We start from the raw sequence: 17,377 nt of genomic DNA, 5'->3' as shown, positions 1-17,377 counted from the left end.
ACCCTCCCCTGAGGGTAACCTGTTGTGACAGCGCATCCGCTGCAGTGTTGAGGTCGCCCAAGATATGAGTGGTTCGCAGCGACTTGAAATGCTGCTGACTCCAGAGGTGGAGACAGCGGGCGAGTTGTGACATACAACGAGAGTGCAGACCGCCTTGGCGGTTGACATATGCTACCGTTGCAGTGTTGTCTGTCTGAACTAACACGTGCTTGCCCTGGATCAATGGCCAGAACCTCCACAGGGCGAGCAGAATTGCCAACAACTCGAGGCAGTTGATGTGCCAACGCAGCCGTGGGCCCGTCCATAAGCCGGCAGCTGCGTGCCCGTTGCAAACAGCGCCCCAGCCCATTTTGGAGGCGTCTGTCGTGACCACAACGCATCTGGAGACCTGCTATAGGGGAACACCTGCCGGTAGAAACGAGAGGTTGGTCCAAGGGCTGAAGAGACGGTGACCGGCGTGATGGCCACGCGATGTGTCCTGCGGCTATATCTAGTGATATACACTACATATTTATATTATTATATTTTAAACTACTACACTGAACACATTTTATAGTTTTATAAAACTCGACAAAATGCAAATAATATATGTTAGTATTATTTTATTAAACTTAATTCAATAATATATGCTTATATAATTATACAGTATGTTATATTCTATCATATTTTATAAAAGTAAATGTTATTATTAGGGCTGTCAATGAATTAAAAAAATTAATTACATGCTATGCTGATTATTAATTGTAATTAATTGAAAATATCAATATTTGCAGAGAAAGGCCCCCAAATAAAATCAAAATGTAATGATTAAATAATTTTAAATAATTATATTTTAATAATTTAAAAATATTGTATAATAAATATAATAATTCTGATCAAATAAATGACATTATTGTAGCAGATGAGTAATGCATTGATTAGACAATACAAAATGCAGCTTTAGAAGGCAATATATTATTTCCAGATCATTGAACACAAGCTGATTATTGTCCTAAAGTCCACAGAAACCCGTTTTGCTATTAAATTGAAAATCTGTTTGAAGTAGACTTATTATAAAGGCTTTTCTAAGGACACATCAATGTATACATTCATCAGATGGTCGCTTTTGAAGCGTCTCACTTTGGTTGCGTCATAAACACAATGTTGTTAGGACACTGTCAATTTAAACATAGTTTGAAACTTAAAAAGCCAGATCTCAAAACCCCTGCATTCGGAGTTGTACTCCATCCATCTGTGTTTGAATGCAAGAATGCGTCCTCATCTTGAGCTGTCTGCTGTCGGTGAGTGTAGTTGTTGCCTATACAGATGGAGTTGCACTTACTGCCTCCTGCTTACTGTGAATCGCAAAAACATGAAGGTGGTACTTTAAGCTTGAATTGCTCTGATGGCAGGAAAATTTCTTGTTACAGTCCTGGGGGAAGATTACTTGTGTTAATTTTTTAACACCTTTTTTTATATAATTATTCTCACTGAATTAACATGTTAAATCGGCAGCCCTAGTTATTATATTATGTGTGTAAAGAGCATCTCAGTGTGTCTAATCTGTCTAATATTAAAGTGTTTCTATATGTTGCTAGGAGTTGGTGTTGCTGTTACATAAGGTGCTGGAAGCTGCCCAGCTGGAGAAGCACACCTGTGCTCAGTTTCTAGCAGCTGAGGGTGAGCAGGAGTGGCTGGAGCTCCTCAGACACGGCGAGCGGCACGTGGCCGAGCTACAAGACCGCGTGGACTCCCTGCAGCTGGAGAACGAGACTCTACAGAGGGACCTGAGTCAGCGGGATGCCCATGTTGCTGAGCTCCAGGACAGAGTGCAGCTCCTGATGCAGAAGAACCAGGCCAAGCAGGAAGTCATACTGAAGATATCTGAGAAGCTGGAAGCCTGTGGCGCCAACCAGCAATGCACTGATGGTGTGAAGTCAGAGACATTTAAACAGTTGACTTTGGAGAATGAGAATTTGAAAGTGAGAAATTATTTGTAGTAGCCTTTTCTCCAATGTAATTTAAGGAATAGTTCACACAAAATGAAATTATAATCAAAAATTCCAAACCTGTATGACTTTCTTTTTTCCATGGATCACATAAGGAGAACTTTAGCAGAATGTTCACATTGCTCTTTTCCATTCAATGAAAGTGAATGGTGACCAGCTCAAAAAAACATTTAAGGATCATAACAGTAGTCCATGTGACTCATGCGCTTTATTCCAAGTCTTCTAAAGATATATGATAGCTTTGTGTGAGAAACAGACTAAAATTTAAATCGTTATTCACTGATAATTTTCTTCTTTACAATAGCTGTACGTTCACATATATTCAAATATTTTGCATCAAGACATGTCACAGAATGTTTGACATCAATGATGCCAAAAGCTGTAGGTTCTCATGTGTCTTGATCTCATGTGTTTGCATGAATGAGATTTGAGACCTTAAATTTAAATTTCAGTCTGTTCCTCACACAAAGCTACTGTTTTGCTTAAGCACACTTGGAGTATAGCACATGAGTCATAATGACTTCTGATAGGGTGCTTTTTGACATTTTTGGATCTTGACAGCCCTTGATCACCATTCACTTTCGTTGCATGAATAAAAAGCAACATGAACATTCTGCTGAACATCCTGTTTTGTGGTTTGTGAAAGAAAGAAACTCATGCATTTGGAACTACATTAGGGGAGTAAATTATGACAGAATTTTCATTTTGGTCTATGCCTTGAAATTCTAAGTTGCATGTCAGTCTGAAAAAATGTAAAAACTCTTCTCTTCCAGGCATTCTTACGGCTCTCTTACTCTATATGCAATCATGATCCCATTATTTGCTGTTTGTTTCAGGATGATTTGAAGGCATATAAACTTCAGAACAAGTTCCTGAACTCAGAGATCTACCAGCTGACAACACTCTGGAGGAAAAGCTCAGAGCAGGAGAAAAGTCTGATACTAAAGGTGAAATGATTCTCTCACTTCTTTTACAACAAGAAATGGAATCATCTCTGCTGTGTCTGGAGAAGTTGCCATAATCACAGAGACTGAACAAGTGTTTCCTGTGTCAAAACATTACATCATTCAATGCATCTCATATCTTGAATCAAAGTTTAACAATAGTGAATAGTTCAAGGCATCAATTTTAGGTAAATGTAGTCAGAATTTCCTCAGGTCTGAGTAAAAATTGCCCTGGGAGTCACTAAGACATGTTGGAAGATAATCTTCTATCTCTTCACTGTGTGTAACAGTGTGCTGTCCTGGAGGCAAATAAATGTCAGATGGAGAGCAGGTATCTGGGAATCCTCCAGAAGCTCCTGGAGAGTGAGAAACTGAATCCGGAGCAGAGAGAGGCAATTAAGTCAGTGATTAAGGATGTGGCTCAGACAGATCTGAACACTGCCATCAAACCAGACCCCATCAGGTAAACACTGTTTCCTCTATGCCTGAAATCTTAGTATTATGTTGGAAAATGGCTAGCCAAAGTTTACAGCAGACATCTTGGACAAAAAGACAAATGTACAAGAATGTGTACTTTAAGGGATAGTTCAACCAAAAATGAAAATCTCTCATCATTTACTCACCCTCACGCCATCCCAGATGTGTATGAATTTTTTTCTTCTGCTGAACGCAAACAAAGATATTTAGAGGAATATTTCAGCTCTGTTGGTCCATACAATGCAAGTGAATGGTGACCAGAAATTTGTCGCTCCAAAAGGCACATAAAGGAAGCATAAAAGTAATCCATATGACTCCAGTGTTTAAATCCATGTCTTCTGAGGCGATCCAATCAGTTTTGGATGAGAACAGGCTAAATTGTAACTCCTTTTTACTAGCGGTCTCATTGTTGATCATGATTTCAAGCTTGATTACACATCTAGCGCTCTGCGTATACGTTGGATCGCTTCAGATGTAGAGGTCTGCATGGGCCTTAAAATTATACCCAAACCCGACCCATACCAGAGACTGTGTTGTCCCACACTACCCGGCCCAAATGATACCGTCACATTTTAAGCCCGAACCCGACCCCGAAATTGCTTACTGTCTAATTTCTTCTCCTAGCAAGTACTGTTGCAATAGGCTGTATTTTATGTAAGCATATAGCATATTCGTAACAGTACTGAAACAGTAAACATACACAGTTTTAACAAGGCACAGCAGCCCCTTAGTACACTAGAGCAGAAGGGGAAATAAAGCATTGCCTTACCATTTATGAGCTGAAACTTCACTTGGTGCAGAACAATATGGAATAAAATGAAACAATGCAACAGTCCCCTCTTGGTGCAGAACAATCTGGAATAATATGAAACAATGCAATAGTCCGCTCTATGCAGCCTGTACTTGTTCAGATTGTTGAGTCTCGTCGGGCCTGGGTCGGGTTGCAGACCTCTATTCAGAAGACATGGATTAAACAACTGGAATCGTATGGATAACTTTTATGCTGCCTTTATGTTCTTTTTGGAGCTTCAGAGTTTTGGTCTCCATTCACTTGCATTGTAAGGACCTAGCAGAAATATTCTTTTAAAAGTCTTTGTGTTCAGCAGAAGAAAATAAGTCACACACATCTGGGATGGCTGAGGGTGAGTAAATGATGAGAGAATTTTCATTTTTGGGAGAACTAACTGCAATCCCATAAATTACGTATTCGATTAAATCTTTTTTGGAAAAATATAAAACTATTAATATAAAGTGTATATATATATATATATATATATGTATATATACACACATACTGGTGGCCAAAAGTTTGGAATAATGTACAGATTTTGCTCTTATGGAAAGTAATTGGTTCTTTTATTCACCATAGTGGCATTCAACTGAACACAATGTATAGTCAGGACATTAATAACATGAAAAATTACTTTTACAATTTGAAAAAAAATTAAACTGCTTCTGATTTCTCATCAAAAAATCCTCCATGTGCAGCAATGACAGCTTTACAGATCCGTGGCATTCTAGCTGTCAGTTTGTCCAGATACTCAGGTGACATTTCACCCCACGCTGCCTGTAGCACTTGTCATAGATGTGACTGTCTTGTCGGGCACTTCTCACACACCTTACAGTCTAGCTGATCCCACAAAAGCTCAATGGGGTTAAGATCCATAACACTCTTTTCCAATTATCTGTTGTCCAATGTCTGTATTTCTTTGCCCACTCTAACCTTTTCTTTTTGTTTTTCTGTTTCAAAAGTGGCTTTTTCTTTGCAATTCTTCCCATAAGGCCTGCACCCCTGAGTCTTCTCTTTACTGTTGTACATGAAACTGGTGTTGAGTGGGTAGAATTCAATGAAGCTGTCAGCTGAGGACATGTGAGGCATCTATTTCTCAAACTAGAGACTCTGATGAACTTATCCTCTTGTTTAGTTGGATCTGGGCATTCCACATCTCTTTCTGTCCTTGTTAGAGCCAGCTGTATGAAATCTTCAGTTTTTTGGCAATTTCCAGCATTGTATAGCCTTCATTCCTCAAAACAATGATTGACTGACGAGTTTCTAGAGAAAGCTGCTCCTTTTTTGCCATTTTTGTCCTACTATTGACCTTAAGACATGTCAGTCTATTGCATACTGTGGCAAATCAAAAACAAACACAAAGACAATGTTAAGCTTCATTTAATGAACCAAATAGCTTTCAACTGTGTTTGATATAATGGCAAGTGATTTTTAGTACCAAATGATCAATTTAGCATGATTACTCAAGGATAAGGTGTTGGAGTGATGGCTGCTGGAAATGGGGCCTGTCTAGATTTGATAAAAAATGACTTTTTTCAAATAGTGATGGTGCTGTTTTTACATCAGTAATGTCCTAACTATACTTTGTGATCAGTTGAATGCCACTTTGGTGAATTAAAGTACCAATTTCCTTCCGAAACAGCAAAATCTGTACATTATTCCAAACGTTTGGCCGCCAGTATATATATATATATATATATATTTATTAAGTGATTGAACAGCACTGACTGGCATTTTCAAGGCTTTGGATATCTTTTTATATCCTTTTCCATCTTTATAAAGTTCCATTACCTTGTTATGCAGGTCTTTTGACAGTTCTTTTCTGCTCCCCATGGCTCAGTATCTAGCCTGCTCAGTGCATCCACGTGAGAGCTAACAAACTCATTGACTATTTATACACAGACACTAACTGCAATTTAAAAAACCAAAGGTGTGGGAATTTAACCTTTAATTACCATTTAAACCTGTGTGTGTCACCTTGTGTGTCTGTAACAAGGCCAAACATTCAAGGGTATGTAAACTTTTGATCAGGGCCATTTGGGTGATTTCTGTTATCATTATGATTTAAAAAGGAGCCAAACAGCTATGTGATAATAAATGGCTTCATATGATCACAGTCCATAAATAAAAGACAGTTTTTTTGCATGATCAGTTATATTTTCAAAATCAATGCCAAAATTTCACAATTTCTACAAGGGTATGCAAACTTTTGAGCACAACTGTATATAAAATGGTGAGTTTTCTTTTATTTAAAAAACTGTCTGTACTTTGTGTTGGTTGGATTATAAGTATCTGTTAAAAAACAAATAACACTAACAGTTCACAATCTTCCACAGTGATTATGATGAGTATGGCTTTAAAATTGCCATAGACTACAAAGCTGAGGACCTGAAGCTCCTTGCTAAGATCCAGGCCCTGGAGGTCCGATCTCAAAACCTGCTGAACCAGGAGGAATGTGACGGGCCCTTGTTGGCTCGCTGCACTCAGCTCCTGTTTGGACGTCCTGAAGGGAAGCTTTCCTTATCACCAGAACTGAAGAGTGTCCTCCGGACCGGCTTACCACGCGAGTACCGCGCCAAGGTGTGGCGTTTTTTGATACACACTAGAACCAGACTGTTTAGAGAGGGTTGTCCTGACCACTATCGGGAACTGTGTGAGAAGAGCAGAACCTCACCTCACCTGGTGCCCAGACAGATTAAGCTGGACCTGGATCGCACGCTGTCCACCAATCAACACTTCTCTCCTTCAAGCCCTTTGATTCCACAGCTGGAGAGAGTGCTGCAGGCCTTCTCATGGCAAAATCCCACTGTGGGATACGTCCAAGGACTCAACAGGTATTTAGAATCCCAATACTGAACACAAACATCATCTTCCACAGTGTTATCAGTGCAACTTCTACAGTTGGTAATTGGTGCAGAGCCACACTAGAAGTGAGAAAGAGGGAACTGTTCTTGTTTGCAAGTGAAGCTGAAGTGTGCAACTTCTGCACTACTAGCATCACCAAACAGAATTAAAAAAATATTGACTGTTTTCAAGATTCCAGAAAACTCTCCTCTCTTCCATTGGTTGCAAAACCAGATAGTCCCACGCCAAACTCACACCATTGCTTAAGCCAATGTTGCTGTGTAGCTCAAACAAACACAGCCATGTTTTGATAGTACCACAGTTACACTTTTAGGTGGAATCAACCTAGAAATAGCTTATTTATAGTTGTCTCTGCATATTTAGCTGCGGCACAAAAAAGTATATTAACAAAAAATAAAAATAAAAATTACACATCAGCTTTAAAGGTAAAGTGTGTCTAAATTACTGTTGCACTTTGAAAACACATTTCTGTTTCTATTTCTAATTTCTTTTTCTCCATGAATTGTTCACCCAAATGCTTCTTTTGAGGGGTCCAACGTATCATCTTCTCAGTCAATGGTGTGAGTTTTTGGGACCTGTAATAAGTTCTTTATTGTGTAATTGACGATGAGTGTAGAATAAAATGTATTAGAAAAAACTGCCTAATGTTCAGCAACAAAAACTGCCCAATTTTGTCAGATTTTTTTTAAGTTATAAAAGTTATATTTCAGATGTTGTAAAAATGTATCAATATATATATATATATATATATATATATATATATATATATATATATATATATATATATATACATACACACATTTATACATAAAAATTGTTTTAAATCTGTATCTAAATCTTAAATGCAGATGCAGATACTAAATCTAAATGTAAATCTTTAATATAATGTATATAGAATATACCTTATTTTTTTAGGATTTTTTGTTACAGATATATTTGGGGTGTATTTACACATGCAGAATATTAATTTAAAAAAACATTAATTATAAATCTAAACATATCGTTAAATATAAATATAAATCCATCAAATGTCATTCTTAAATGTAATATTTACAAAATGAAACAAAACAAATTAAAGATACTTGTTTTAGGATATATTAATTAATTATTTCTGCAATCTCCGTCGGACTGGGTGGGTGTGTGAGCGTATGTGACCTTAATTAATTTTTTGCTATAATGATTTTTTTATGTCATCTATACAGGCAGATAAGTCTGATATTTAAGCCAAGCAGGCTCACAGAATTAAAAACATATTTATGTGTAACAAGTTAAGGATAAATTACGATCACGAGTAAAGGTGCAGTACAGTATCGCCTATCTTTTCTAAGTGTATAAGAACAACAATTAACCTATTTTGCTTATATAGACAAGCGCAATTATGAATAATGAGGCATAAATCTAAACTAAACTTTCTTAAACCTTGTGAGTAAAAATAAAAAAAGTTACTCAGAGGTCCTTCGAGGACAAAAATGTCCATGTAAAAAAACTGCCATAATAATATTATATATTAATATTATTTTCCACTTTCAAGGAGTAAAGTTTTTTAACCAACATCAGTCCTGATCATAGCTACCAAATATTCATTCATTTTCAGGATTTTAACCCTTTAAATTCCAGTTTGTTTTTCACACACACACACACACACACACACACACGCATTTCTCAATACACACATAAAAAAACACACTCTGACATCCATACCAACACACCCATACAATTTTAGCTGTATCATTTATTCAGTTGGCCTGCAGTGCTCTATAATACAGCAAACAGAAAATAGGAAAAAAGCATGTATATGCTCCATAAGCTAAACATGAGGAAAATGGCACCATCTGGTGGAAAATATAAAAAATTCAAATTTTGAAGCCAGGGCTCCGGAATGAAAGCATAATTTCATAGAATTCATGATTTTATGCTTTAATGGCACTGGGATCAAATATTGCACTTTTAATGGGGACATTTTTGTCCTTAAGGTCCTGAGTGTAACTATTTTGTGTACACAGTGTATTATAGATGTATTATAGGAACTGAGGTTGAAATATCAAAATTCCACCAATAATAATTAACAGCCAAAATGATTGAAAAAACAAAAATGAAAAAGACAAAAATGTCCCGAAGGTCGCACAAGGGTTAATTTAAAGTGCACATTTGTTTCCTCAGTAGAGCCCCGTGTCTGTTGCGAGAGTGCGTGTGTAATGTGAGATGGCATCTGTATCACATTGAGTATTATTATAGTCATTATAATTGATAAATTCCATAATCAATGAATCAAAGTTTCAGCATAATACAGATGCATTTTTACACCCCTAGATGCTATTAAGCATACAAAGGTCATTTTATTTTTGTGTAAAAGCTTTCATTTTGGATGACTTTTGCCATACCACTGCTCCATCGGAGAGGCATCTCTGCACATGCCTGCAACAAACATGAAGTTTAATTTGAAAGTTCCTTAGCACCTAAAGCAATGATACAGTGCCTTACTTTTCAGAACCATTAGGTTAGTACTACATTCCTGACTGTTATAGCCCCAACAAAAGACAGAGGGGCACAATTTTTTATACCATGGTATATACAACCATTTACACACATGTAAACATGATAGCGCCTCCAACTTTTGTCAGATTTTGCACAGACCTCTTGGAGTCGAATAGGCCTACCACGTTTAGTTTCTATCTGCCATTTTTAACCCTGTCTAATAGCTGCTGAAAGTCATTTTGGCCATGTTTTTTAAAGCTATGCAGCTGTCCTCATAGACCTTCATGGCACCTCGGACAAAGACTCTGCATGCAAAATTCAATCGGACCAACTGTTCCGTAGTTAGAGCTATTTTTTAACTTTGTCGTTGGTATAGCGCCACCAAGTGGCCGAGGTGCACATTTTTTTTTTCATGTGTCCTCAGATTGACCTCCTACATAAGTGTGTAAAATGTTTTGAAAACCTCTCATTCTGTTCAAGAGTTATAACCGTTTAAGTTAAAGTGGCCACGCCCACTACATACATTTTACGTTCAATAGAATGGTTATTTAGGTACATCTGGCAGAATTGGACAGTTTTGTTAATAATTGAGGCAAAACATTTATTCTAGACTGCCAAAGTTGACTAGTTTTTCTGAACAATGGAAAGACACTTAAAAAAATTAATAAAAAAACAGATAGAGACTTTACAAAGTACAGAGAGTATGTAGTAAAACAAGAACAAACAGCAGCATAGTTGGAATTCTTTACAGGTTGTCAAGAGTTCCTTCTCGAAAAGGAAGCCTGGCTTTTGTCATCAACTGTGCTACTTACAATTTAGTGTTAACAAAGCTGATGATGTAAACCAGACTTGTGTTTTAGTTACTAGCTAAAGTTACTGGCTAGATAGTCTATAGAAGGGGTGGTTGGAGTGTTTGGGCAGATTATTTTGAAACTTTCACTTTTTGAAAGTGTTTTTGGTGCCACTAATGAGCTCGAAATTACACACTTCACCTTTACCATTTTTAAATGAGGTAAATCTACATTTAAAGTAATGTCTGCCTTATTCACCAAATTGATGACTACTTAAAAAAAACTATTTATGCATTATCATGGAATATGCTGATATCTAGTGGTCATTTATTGATCAGCCACTTTCCAAACTTGTTATTTTGAACAGCAAATAACAGTCCTAAAAGTGTATACCCCCATAACCTAAATCACTGGTAAATAACACCATCTATGCTATTGCACAGACTGGCAGCCATTGCTTTGCTGGTGCTGCAGAAAGAAGAAGACGCCTTCTGGTGTCTGGTAGTGATTGTGGAGTACATCATGCCTCAAGATTACTACACTAAAGACCTGGTGGGCTGTCAGGTAACAACTCTTTCTTGGGGAATCTGCTGTAGTGGTCAACTGAAATGGGTTTTTTAATGGCAGATGCTGATTTCTGAAAGGCAGAGTGGCCAATGACTGTTATCATGCCAATATACAGGTGCTGGTCATATAATTAGAATATCATCAAAAAGTTGATTTATTTCACTAATTCCATTCAAAAAGTGAAACTTGTATATTATATTCATTCATTACACACAGACTGATATATTTCAAATGTTTATTTCTTTTAATTTTGATGATTATAACTGACAACTAAGGAAAATCCCAAATTCAGTATCTCAGAAAATTAGAATATTGTGAAAAGGTTCAATATTGAAGACACCTGGTGCCACACTCTAATCAGCTAATTAACTCAAAACACCTGCAAAGGCCTTTAAATGGTCTCTCAGTCTAGTTCTGTACGCTACACAATCATGGGGAAGACTGCTGACTTGACAGTTGTCAAAAAGACGACCATTGACACGTTGCACAAGGAGGGCAAGACACAAAAGGTCATTGCAAAAGAGGCTGGCTGTTCACAGAGCTCTGTGTCCAAGCACATTAATAGAGAGGCGAAGGGAAGGAAAAGATGTGGTAGAAAAAAGTGTACAAGCAATAGGGATAACCGCACCCTGGAGAGGATTGTGAAACAAAACCCATTCAAAAATGTGGGGGAGAACCACTACGCACAGACGTATGCAAGACATGGGTTTCAGCTGTCGCATTCCTTGTGTCAAGCCACTCTTGAACAACAGACAGCGTCTGAAGCGTCTCGCCTGGGCTAAAGACAAAAAGGACTGGACTGCTGCTGAGTGGTCCAAAGTTATGTTCTCTGATGAAAGTAAATTTTGCATTTCCTTTGGAAATCAGGGTCCCAGAGTCTGGAGGAAGAGAGGAGAGGCACACAATCCACGTTGCTTGAGGTCCAGTGTAAAGTTTCCACAATCAGTGATGGTTTGGGGTGCCATGTCATCTGCTGGTGTTGGTCCACTGTGTTTTCTGAGGTCCATGGTCAACGCAGCCGTATACCAGGAAGTTTTAGAGCACTTCATGCTTCCTGCTGCTGACCAACTTTATGGAGATGCAGATTTCATTTTCCAACAGGACTTGGCACCTGCACACAGTGCCAAAGCAACCAGTATCTGGTTTAAGGACCATGGTGTCCCTGTTCTTAATTGGCCAGCAAACTCACCTGACCTTAACCCCATAGAAAATCTATGGGGTATTGTGAAGAGGAAGATGCTATATGCCAGACCCAACAATGCAGAAGAGCTGAAGGCCACTATCAGAGCAACCTGGGCTCTCATAACACCTGAGCAGTGCCACAGACTGATCGACTCCATGCCACGCCGCATTGCTGCAGAAATTCAGGCAAAAGGAGCTCCAACTAAGTATTGAGTACTGTACATGTTCATACTTTTCAGTTGGCCAAGATTTCTAAAAATCCTTTCTTTGTATTGGTCTCAAGTAATATTCTAATTTTCTGAGATACTGAATTTGGGATTTTCCTTAGTTGTCAGTTATAATCATCAAAATTAAAAGAAATAAACATTTGAAATATATCAGTCTGTGAGTAATGAATGAATATAATATACAAGTTTCACTTTTTGAATGGAATTAGTGAAATAAATCAACTTTTTGATGATATTCTAATTATATGACCAGCACCTGTATAAATACTAGAGCTGTAAAAGTTAACGCATCAACACATGTGATTAATTTACGTTTTTAAGTTATTACGTGTTCATTTTTTAAAATCCCACCATATTAATTTATTTCATTACAAAACTAAAATTTTATTTAAAAAAAAAAAAAAGTTTTTGAAATGGATGACTTGGACCGAATAATAAAGAAAAGCAAGAAATAAGTGCCCAGCATAGATGGGAACTCCTTCAATACTGTTTAAAAAGCATCCCAGGGTGATACCTCAACAAGTTGTTTGAGAAAATGCCAAGAGTACATTTCTGCAAAATCTAGGCAAAGTGTGACCACTTTGAAGATGCTAAAATATAACACAGTTTTGATTTATTTTGGATTTTGTTTAGTCACAACATAATTCCCATAATTCCATTTCTGTTATTCCATAGTTTTGATGACTTTACTATTATTCTATAATGTGAAGAAAAAAAATTATAATAAAGAATGTGTGTTTCAAAACTTTTGACCAGTAGTGTATGTATGTATATATATATATATATATATATATATATATGTACACACTGGCGGCCAAGAGTTTGGAATAATGTACAGATTTTGCTCTTATGGAAAGAAATTGGTATTTTTATTCACCAAAGTGGCATTCAACTGATCACAATGTATAGTCAGGACATTAATGACGTGAAAATTTACTATTACAATTTGAAAAAAATTTTCAGAACTTCAAAGAGTTCTCATCAAAAAATCCTCCATGTGCAGCAATGACAGCTTTACAGATCCTTGACATTCTAGATGTTAGTTTGTCCAGATACTCGGGTGACATTTCACCCCACGCTTCCTGTAGCACTTGCCATAGATGTGGCTGTCTTGTCGGGCACTTCTCACACACCTTACAGTCTACCTGATCCCACAAAAGCTCAATGGGATTAATGAAACTGGTGTTGAGCGGGTAGAATTCAATGAAGCTGTCAGCTGAGGACATGTGAGGTGTCAATTTCTCAAACTAGTGACTCTGATGTACTTATCCTCTTGTTTAATTGTATTTGGGCATTCCACATCTCTTTCTGTCCTTGTTAGAGCCAGTTGTCCTTTGTCTTTGAAAACTGTAGTGTACACCTTTGTATGAAATCTTCAGTTTTTTGGCAATTTCAAGCATTGTATAGCCTTCATTCCTCAAAACAATGATTGACTGACGAGTTTCTAGAGAAAGCTGTTTCTTTTTTTGCCATTTTTGACCTAATATTGACCTTAAGACATGTAAGTCTATTGCATACTGTAGCAACTCAAAAACAAACACAAGACAATGTTAAGCTTCATTTAACGAACCATCAAATCAAATCAAATCACTTTTATTGTCACACAACCATATACACAAGTGCAATAGTGTGTGAAATTCTTGGGTGCAGTTCTGAGCAACATAGCAGTCATGACAGTGATGAGACATATACCAATTTACAATAAACATCAGATTTACACAACACAATTTACATATCTAATATACACATAATTACACACAAAACAATATACAAATAATAACATACAATGTACAGTATACAATACACACAATATAGAATACACAGTATACTATAATATATATAGTATATATAAAATATACATTAGGTTGTATTGTGCTGTATTGACATTTAGGCTGTCGGTTGATAGTCAGTTGTTAAGAGTGAAAATAATTTGTGACAGTCCAGTGTGATATAATAAGATTAATAAAGTGCAGTGCTGATGTATTATGATCGTGGAGATCAAGAGTTCAAAAGTCTGATTGCTTGGGGGAAGAAGCTGTCATGGAGTCGGCTGGTGCGGGTCCTGATGCTGCGATACCGCCTGCCTGATGGTAGCAGTGAGAGCAGCCCATGGCTCGGGTGGCTGGAGTCTCTGATGATCCTCCGAGCTTTTTCACACCCCGCCTGGTATACATGTCCTGGAGGGAGGGAAGCTCACCTCTGATGATGTGTCTGGCAGTTCGCACCACCCTTTGCAGGGCTTTGCAGTTGTGGGCAGTGCTATTGCCGTACCAGGTAGTGATGCAGCCAGTCAGGATGCTCTCTACAGTGCTGGTGTAGAACCGTGTGAGGATGTGGTGGTTCATTCCAAACTTCCTCAGCCGTCTCAGGAAGAAGAGGTGCTGGTGAGCCTTCTTCACAACGGCCTCAGTGTGGACAGACCATGTGAGTTCCTCAGTGATGTGGACACCCAGGAACTTGAAGCTGCTGACTCTCTCCACTGGTGCTCCATTGATGGTGATGGGGCTGTGTTCACTTTCTTTTCTCCTGAAGTCCACCACAAGCTCCTTTGTCTTACTGACGTTGAGGGAGAGGTTGTGCTCCTGACACCAGCATGTCAGAGTGTGCACCTCCTCTCTGTAGGCTGTTTCATCATTGTCAGTGATCAGACTAATGATGGCATTGGAGCTATGTGTTGCCACACAGTCATGTGTGTACAGGGAATACAGGAGTGGGCTGAGAACACAGCCCTGCGGGGCTCCAGTGTTGAGGGTCATTGATGAGGAAATGTTGCTGCCCATTCTAACCACCTGGCATCTGCTTGACAGGAAGTTCAGGAACCAGCTGCACAGCGAGCTGTTTAAGCCAAGAATGTAAGCCCAGAACCAAATAACTTTCAACTGTTTTGATATAATGGCAAGTGATTTTCTAGTACCAGATTAACAATTTAGCATGATTACTCAATGATAAGGTGGAGTGATGGCTGCTGGAAATGGTTGAACAGTTGAATACCACTTTGGTGAATTAAAGTACCAATTTCCTTCCGAAACAACAAAATCTGTTCATTATTCCAAACTTACATTTTGCTGTTTTGGAAGGAAATTGGTACTTTAATTCACCAAAGTGGCATTCAACTGATCACAAAGTATAGTTAGGACATTACTGATGTAAAAAACAGCACCATCACTATTTGAAAAAGTCATTTTTGATCAAATCTAGACAGGCCCCATTTCCAGCAGCCATCACTCCAACACCTTATCCTTGAGTAATCATGCAAAATTGCTAAATCTCTTGCCACTATATCAAACACTGCTGAAAGCTATTTGGTTTGTTAAATGAAGCTTAACATTGTTTTTGTGTTTGTTTTTGAGTTGCCACAGTATGCAAAAGACTGACATGTTTTAAGGTCAATATTAGGCCAAAAATGGCAAAAAAGAAACCGCTTCAGTCAATCATTGTTTTGAGGAATGAAGGCTATACAATGCTTGAAATTGCCAAAAAACTGTAGATTTTATACAAAGGTGTACACTACAGTTTTCAAAGACAAAGGACAACTGGCTCTAACAAGGACAGAAAGAGATGTGGAAGGCCAGATCCAACTAAACAAGAGGATAAGTTCATCAGAGTCTCTAGTTTGAGAAATAGATGCCTCACATGTCCTCAGCTGACAGCTTCATTGAATTCTACCCACTCAACACCAGTTTCATGTACAACAGTAAAGAGAAGACTCAGGGGTGCAGGCCTTATGGGAAGAATTGCAAAGAAAAAGCCACTTTTGAAACAGAAAAACAAAAAGAAAAGGTTAGCGTGGGCAAAGAAATACAGACATTGGACAACAGATAATTGGAAAAGAGTGTTATGGATCTTAACCCCATTGAGCTTTTGTGGGATCAGCTAGACTGTAAGGTGTGTGAGAAGTGCCCGACAAGACAGTCACATCTATGGCAAGTGCTACAGGAACTGTGGGGTGAAATGTCACCTGAGTATCTGGACAAACTGACAGCTAGAATGCCACGGATCTGCAAAGCTGTCATTGCTGCACGTGGAGGATTTTTTGATGAGAAGTCTTTGAAGAAGTTTAAGAAGTTCTGAATTTTTTTTTTCAAATTGTAATGTAATTGTCCTAACAATACATTGTGATCAGTTGAATGCCACTTTGGTGAATAAAAGTACAAATATCTTTCCATAAGAGCAAAACCTGTACTTTATTCCAAACTTTTGGCCACCAGTGTGTATGTGTGTATATATATATATGTGTGTGTGTGTGTGTGTGTGTGTGCGTGTGTGTGTATATATATATATATATATATTGGGGCTGTTAATCGATTACAATTTCTAATAAAATTAATTAAATGACATTGCCGATTATTAATCAAATAAATCTCATACGTTATTATTTGCTGAGAAAGGCCCCCAAATAGAGATAATTAATATAAAAATGCATATTTCAAATATTTATGTATATAGGGCTGTAGTAAATATATAATATGTCCTGAAATTCAGTTTGAAATAAATTGCATTGTTGTGGCAGACGAATAAAGCATTGATTAGACAATACAAAACGTGGCTTAAGAAATCAATATATTGTTTGTTTTAATCTCATATCATTGAACAAGCCTAAAGTTGACAGCAATCTGTTTTGTATTGAGTTCGCCAGTGTGTCCAGTTCTATATCTATCTATCCATCCATCCATCTATATACATATATACAGTATATATAAATATAGCCAATATACGCCTATTCTTTTTCTCATCTTCCTTTCTTTGCAGGCAGATCAGCATGTGTTAAAGGACCTCATGTGGGAAAAGCTGCCTCGACTAATGGCCCATCTGGAAGCACAAAGAGTAGACGTGTCACTCATTACTGTTGAATGGTTCCTGGTGTTATTTGTGGAGAATTTGCCCAGCCGCATATTGTTTAAAGTGTGGGACGCCTTCCTCTATGAGGGCATCAAGGTACAGTTCATCTATGACAAGCTATTCTTGGAAATACGTTTAATTCCCTAGTAGTGGTGTAAAGTAAAAGAGGTTTCAGATTTCAAAAAAATTAATGTTAAAAAAATGGTTTTGTGACATTAAGAGGGAAGAATCA

General features: G+C 37.7%; 2 protein-coding genes across 5 annotated transcripts in view; one reads left to right on the top strand and one right to left on the bottom strand.

Annotated features, from left to right (window-relative positions):
* Positions 1–17,377, bottom strand: part of LOC127417598 (choline transporter-like protein 1) — a 173,561-nt gene that overhangs the window by 62,132 nt on the left and 94,052 nt on the right. The gene's annotated exons all lie outside the window — the stretch shown is intronic.
* The window catches only part of LOC127417592 (TBC1 domain family member 2A-like), a 65,065-nt gene that overhangs the window by 43,208 nt on the left and 4,480 nt on the right, over positions 1–17,377 (top strand). Inside the window, exons 11-16 of one of the 2 annotated variants that reach the window (XM_051657622.1) lie at positions 1,578–1,961; positions 2,825–2,935; positions 3,223–3,395; positions 6,536–7,033; positions 10,774–10,894; positions 17,056–17,241. In XM_051657622.1, coding sequence (XP_051513582.1) covers positions 1,578–1,961; positions 2,825–2,935; positions 3,223–3,395; positions 6,536–7,033; positions 10,774–10,894; positions 17,056–17,241 — 1,473 coding nt within the window. Of the gene's footprint in view, positions 1–1,577; positions 1,962–2,824; positions 2,936–3,222; positions 3,396–6,535; positions 7,034–10,773; positions 10,895–17,055; positions 17,242–17,377 lie in introns of those variants that run through there. The other variant, XM_051657623.1, reaches the window with a different exon arrangement.

Source organism: Myxocyprinus asiaticus, chromosome 27 (assembly GCF_019703515.2).
Source record: "Myxocyprinus asiaticus isolate MX2 ecotype Aquarium Trade chromosome 27, UBuf_Myxa_2, whole genome shotgun sequence".
Lineage (NCBI taxonomy): Eukaryota > Metazoa > Chordata > Actinopteri > Cypriniformes > Catostomidae > Myxocyprinus > Myxocyprinus asiaticus.
Note: the sequence above shows the minus strand (reverse complement) of the source record. Positions and strands in the feature narration are given on the sequence as shown.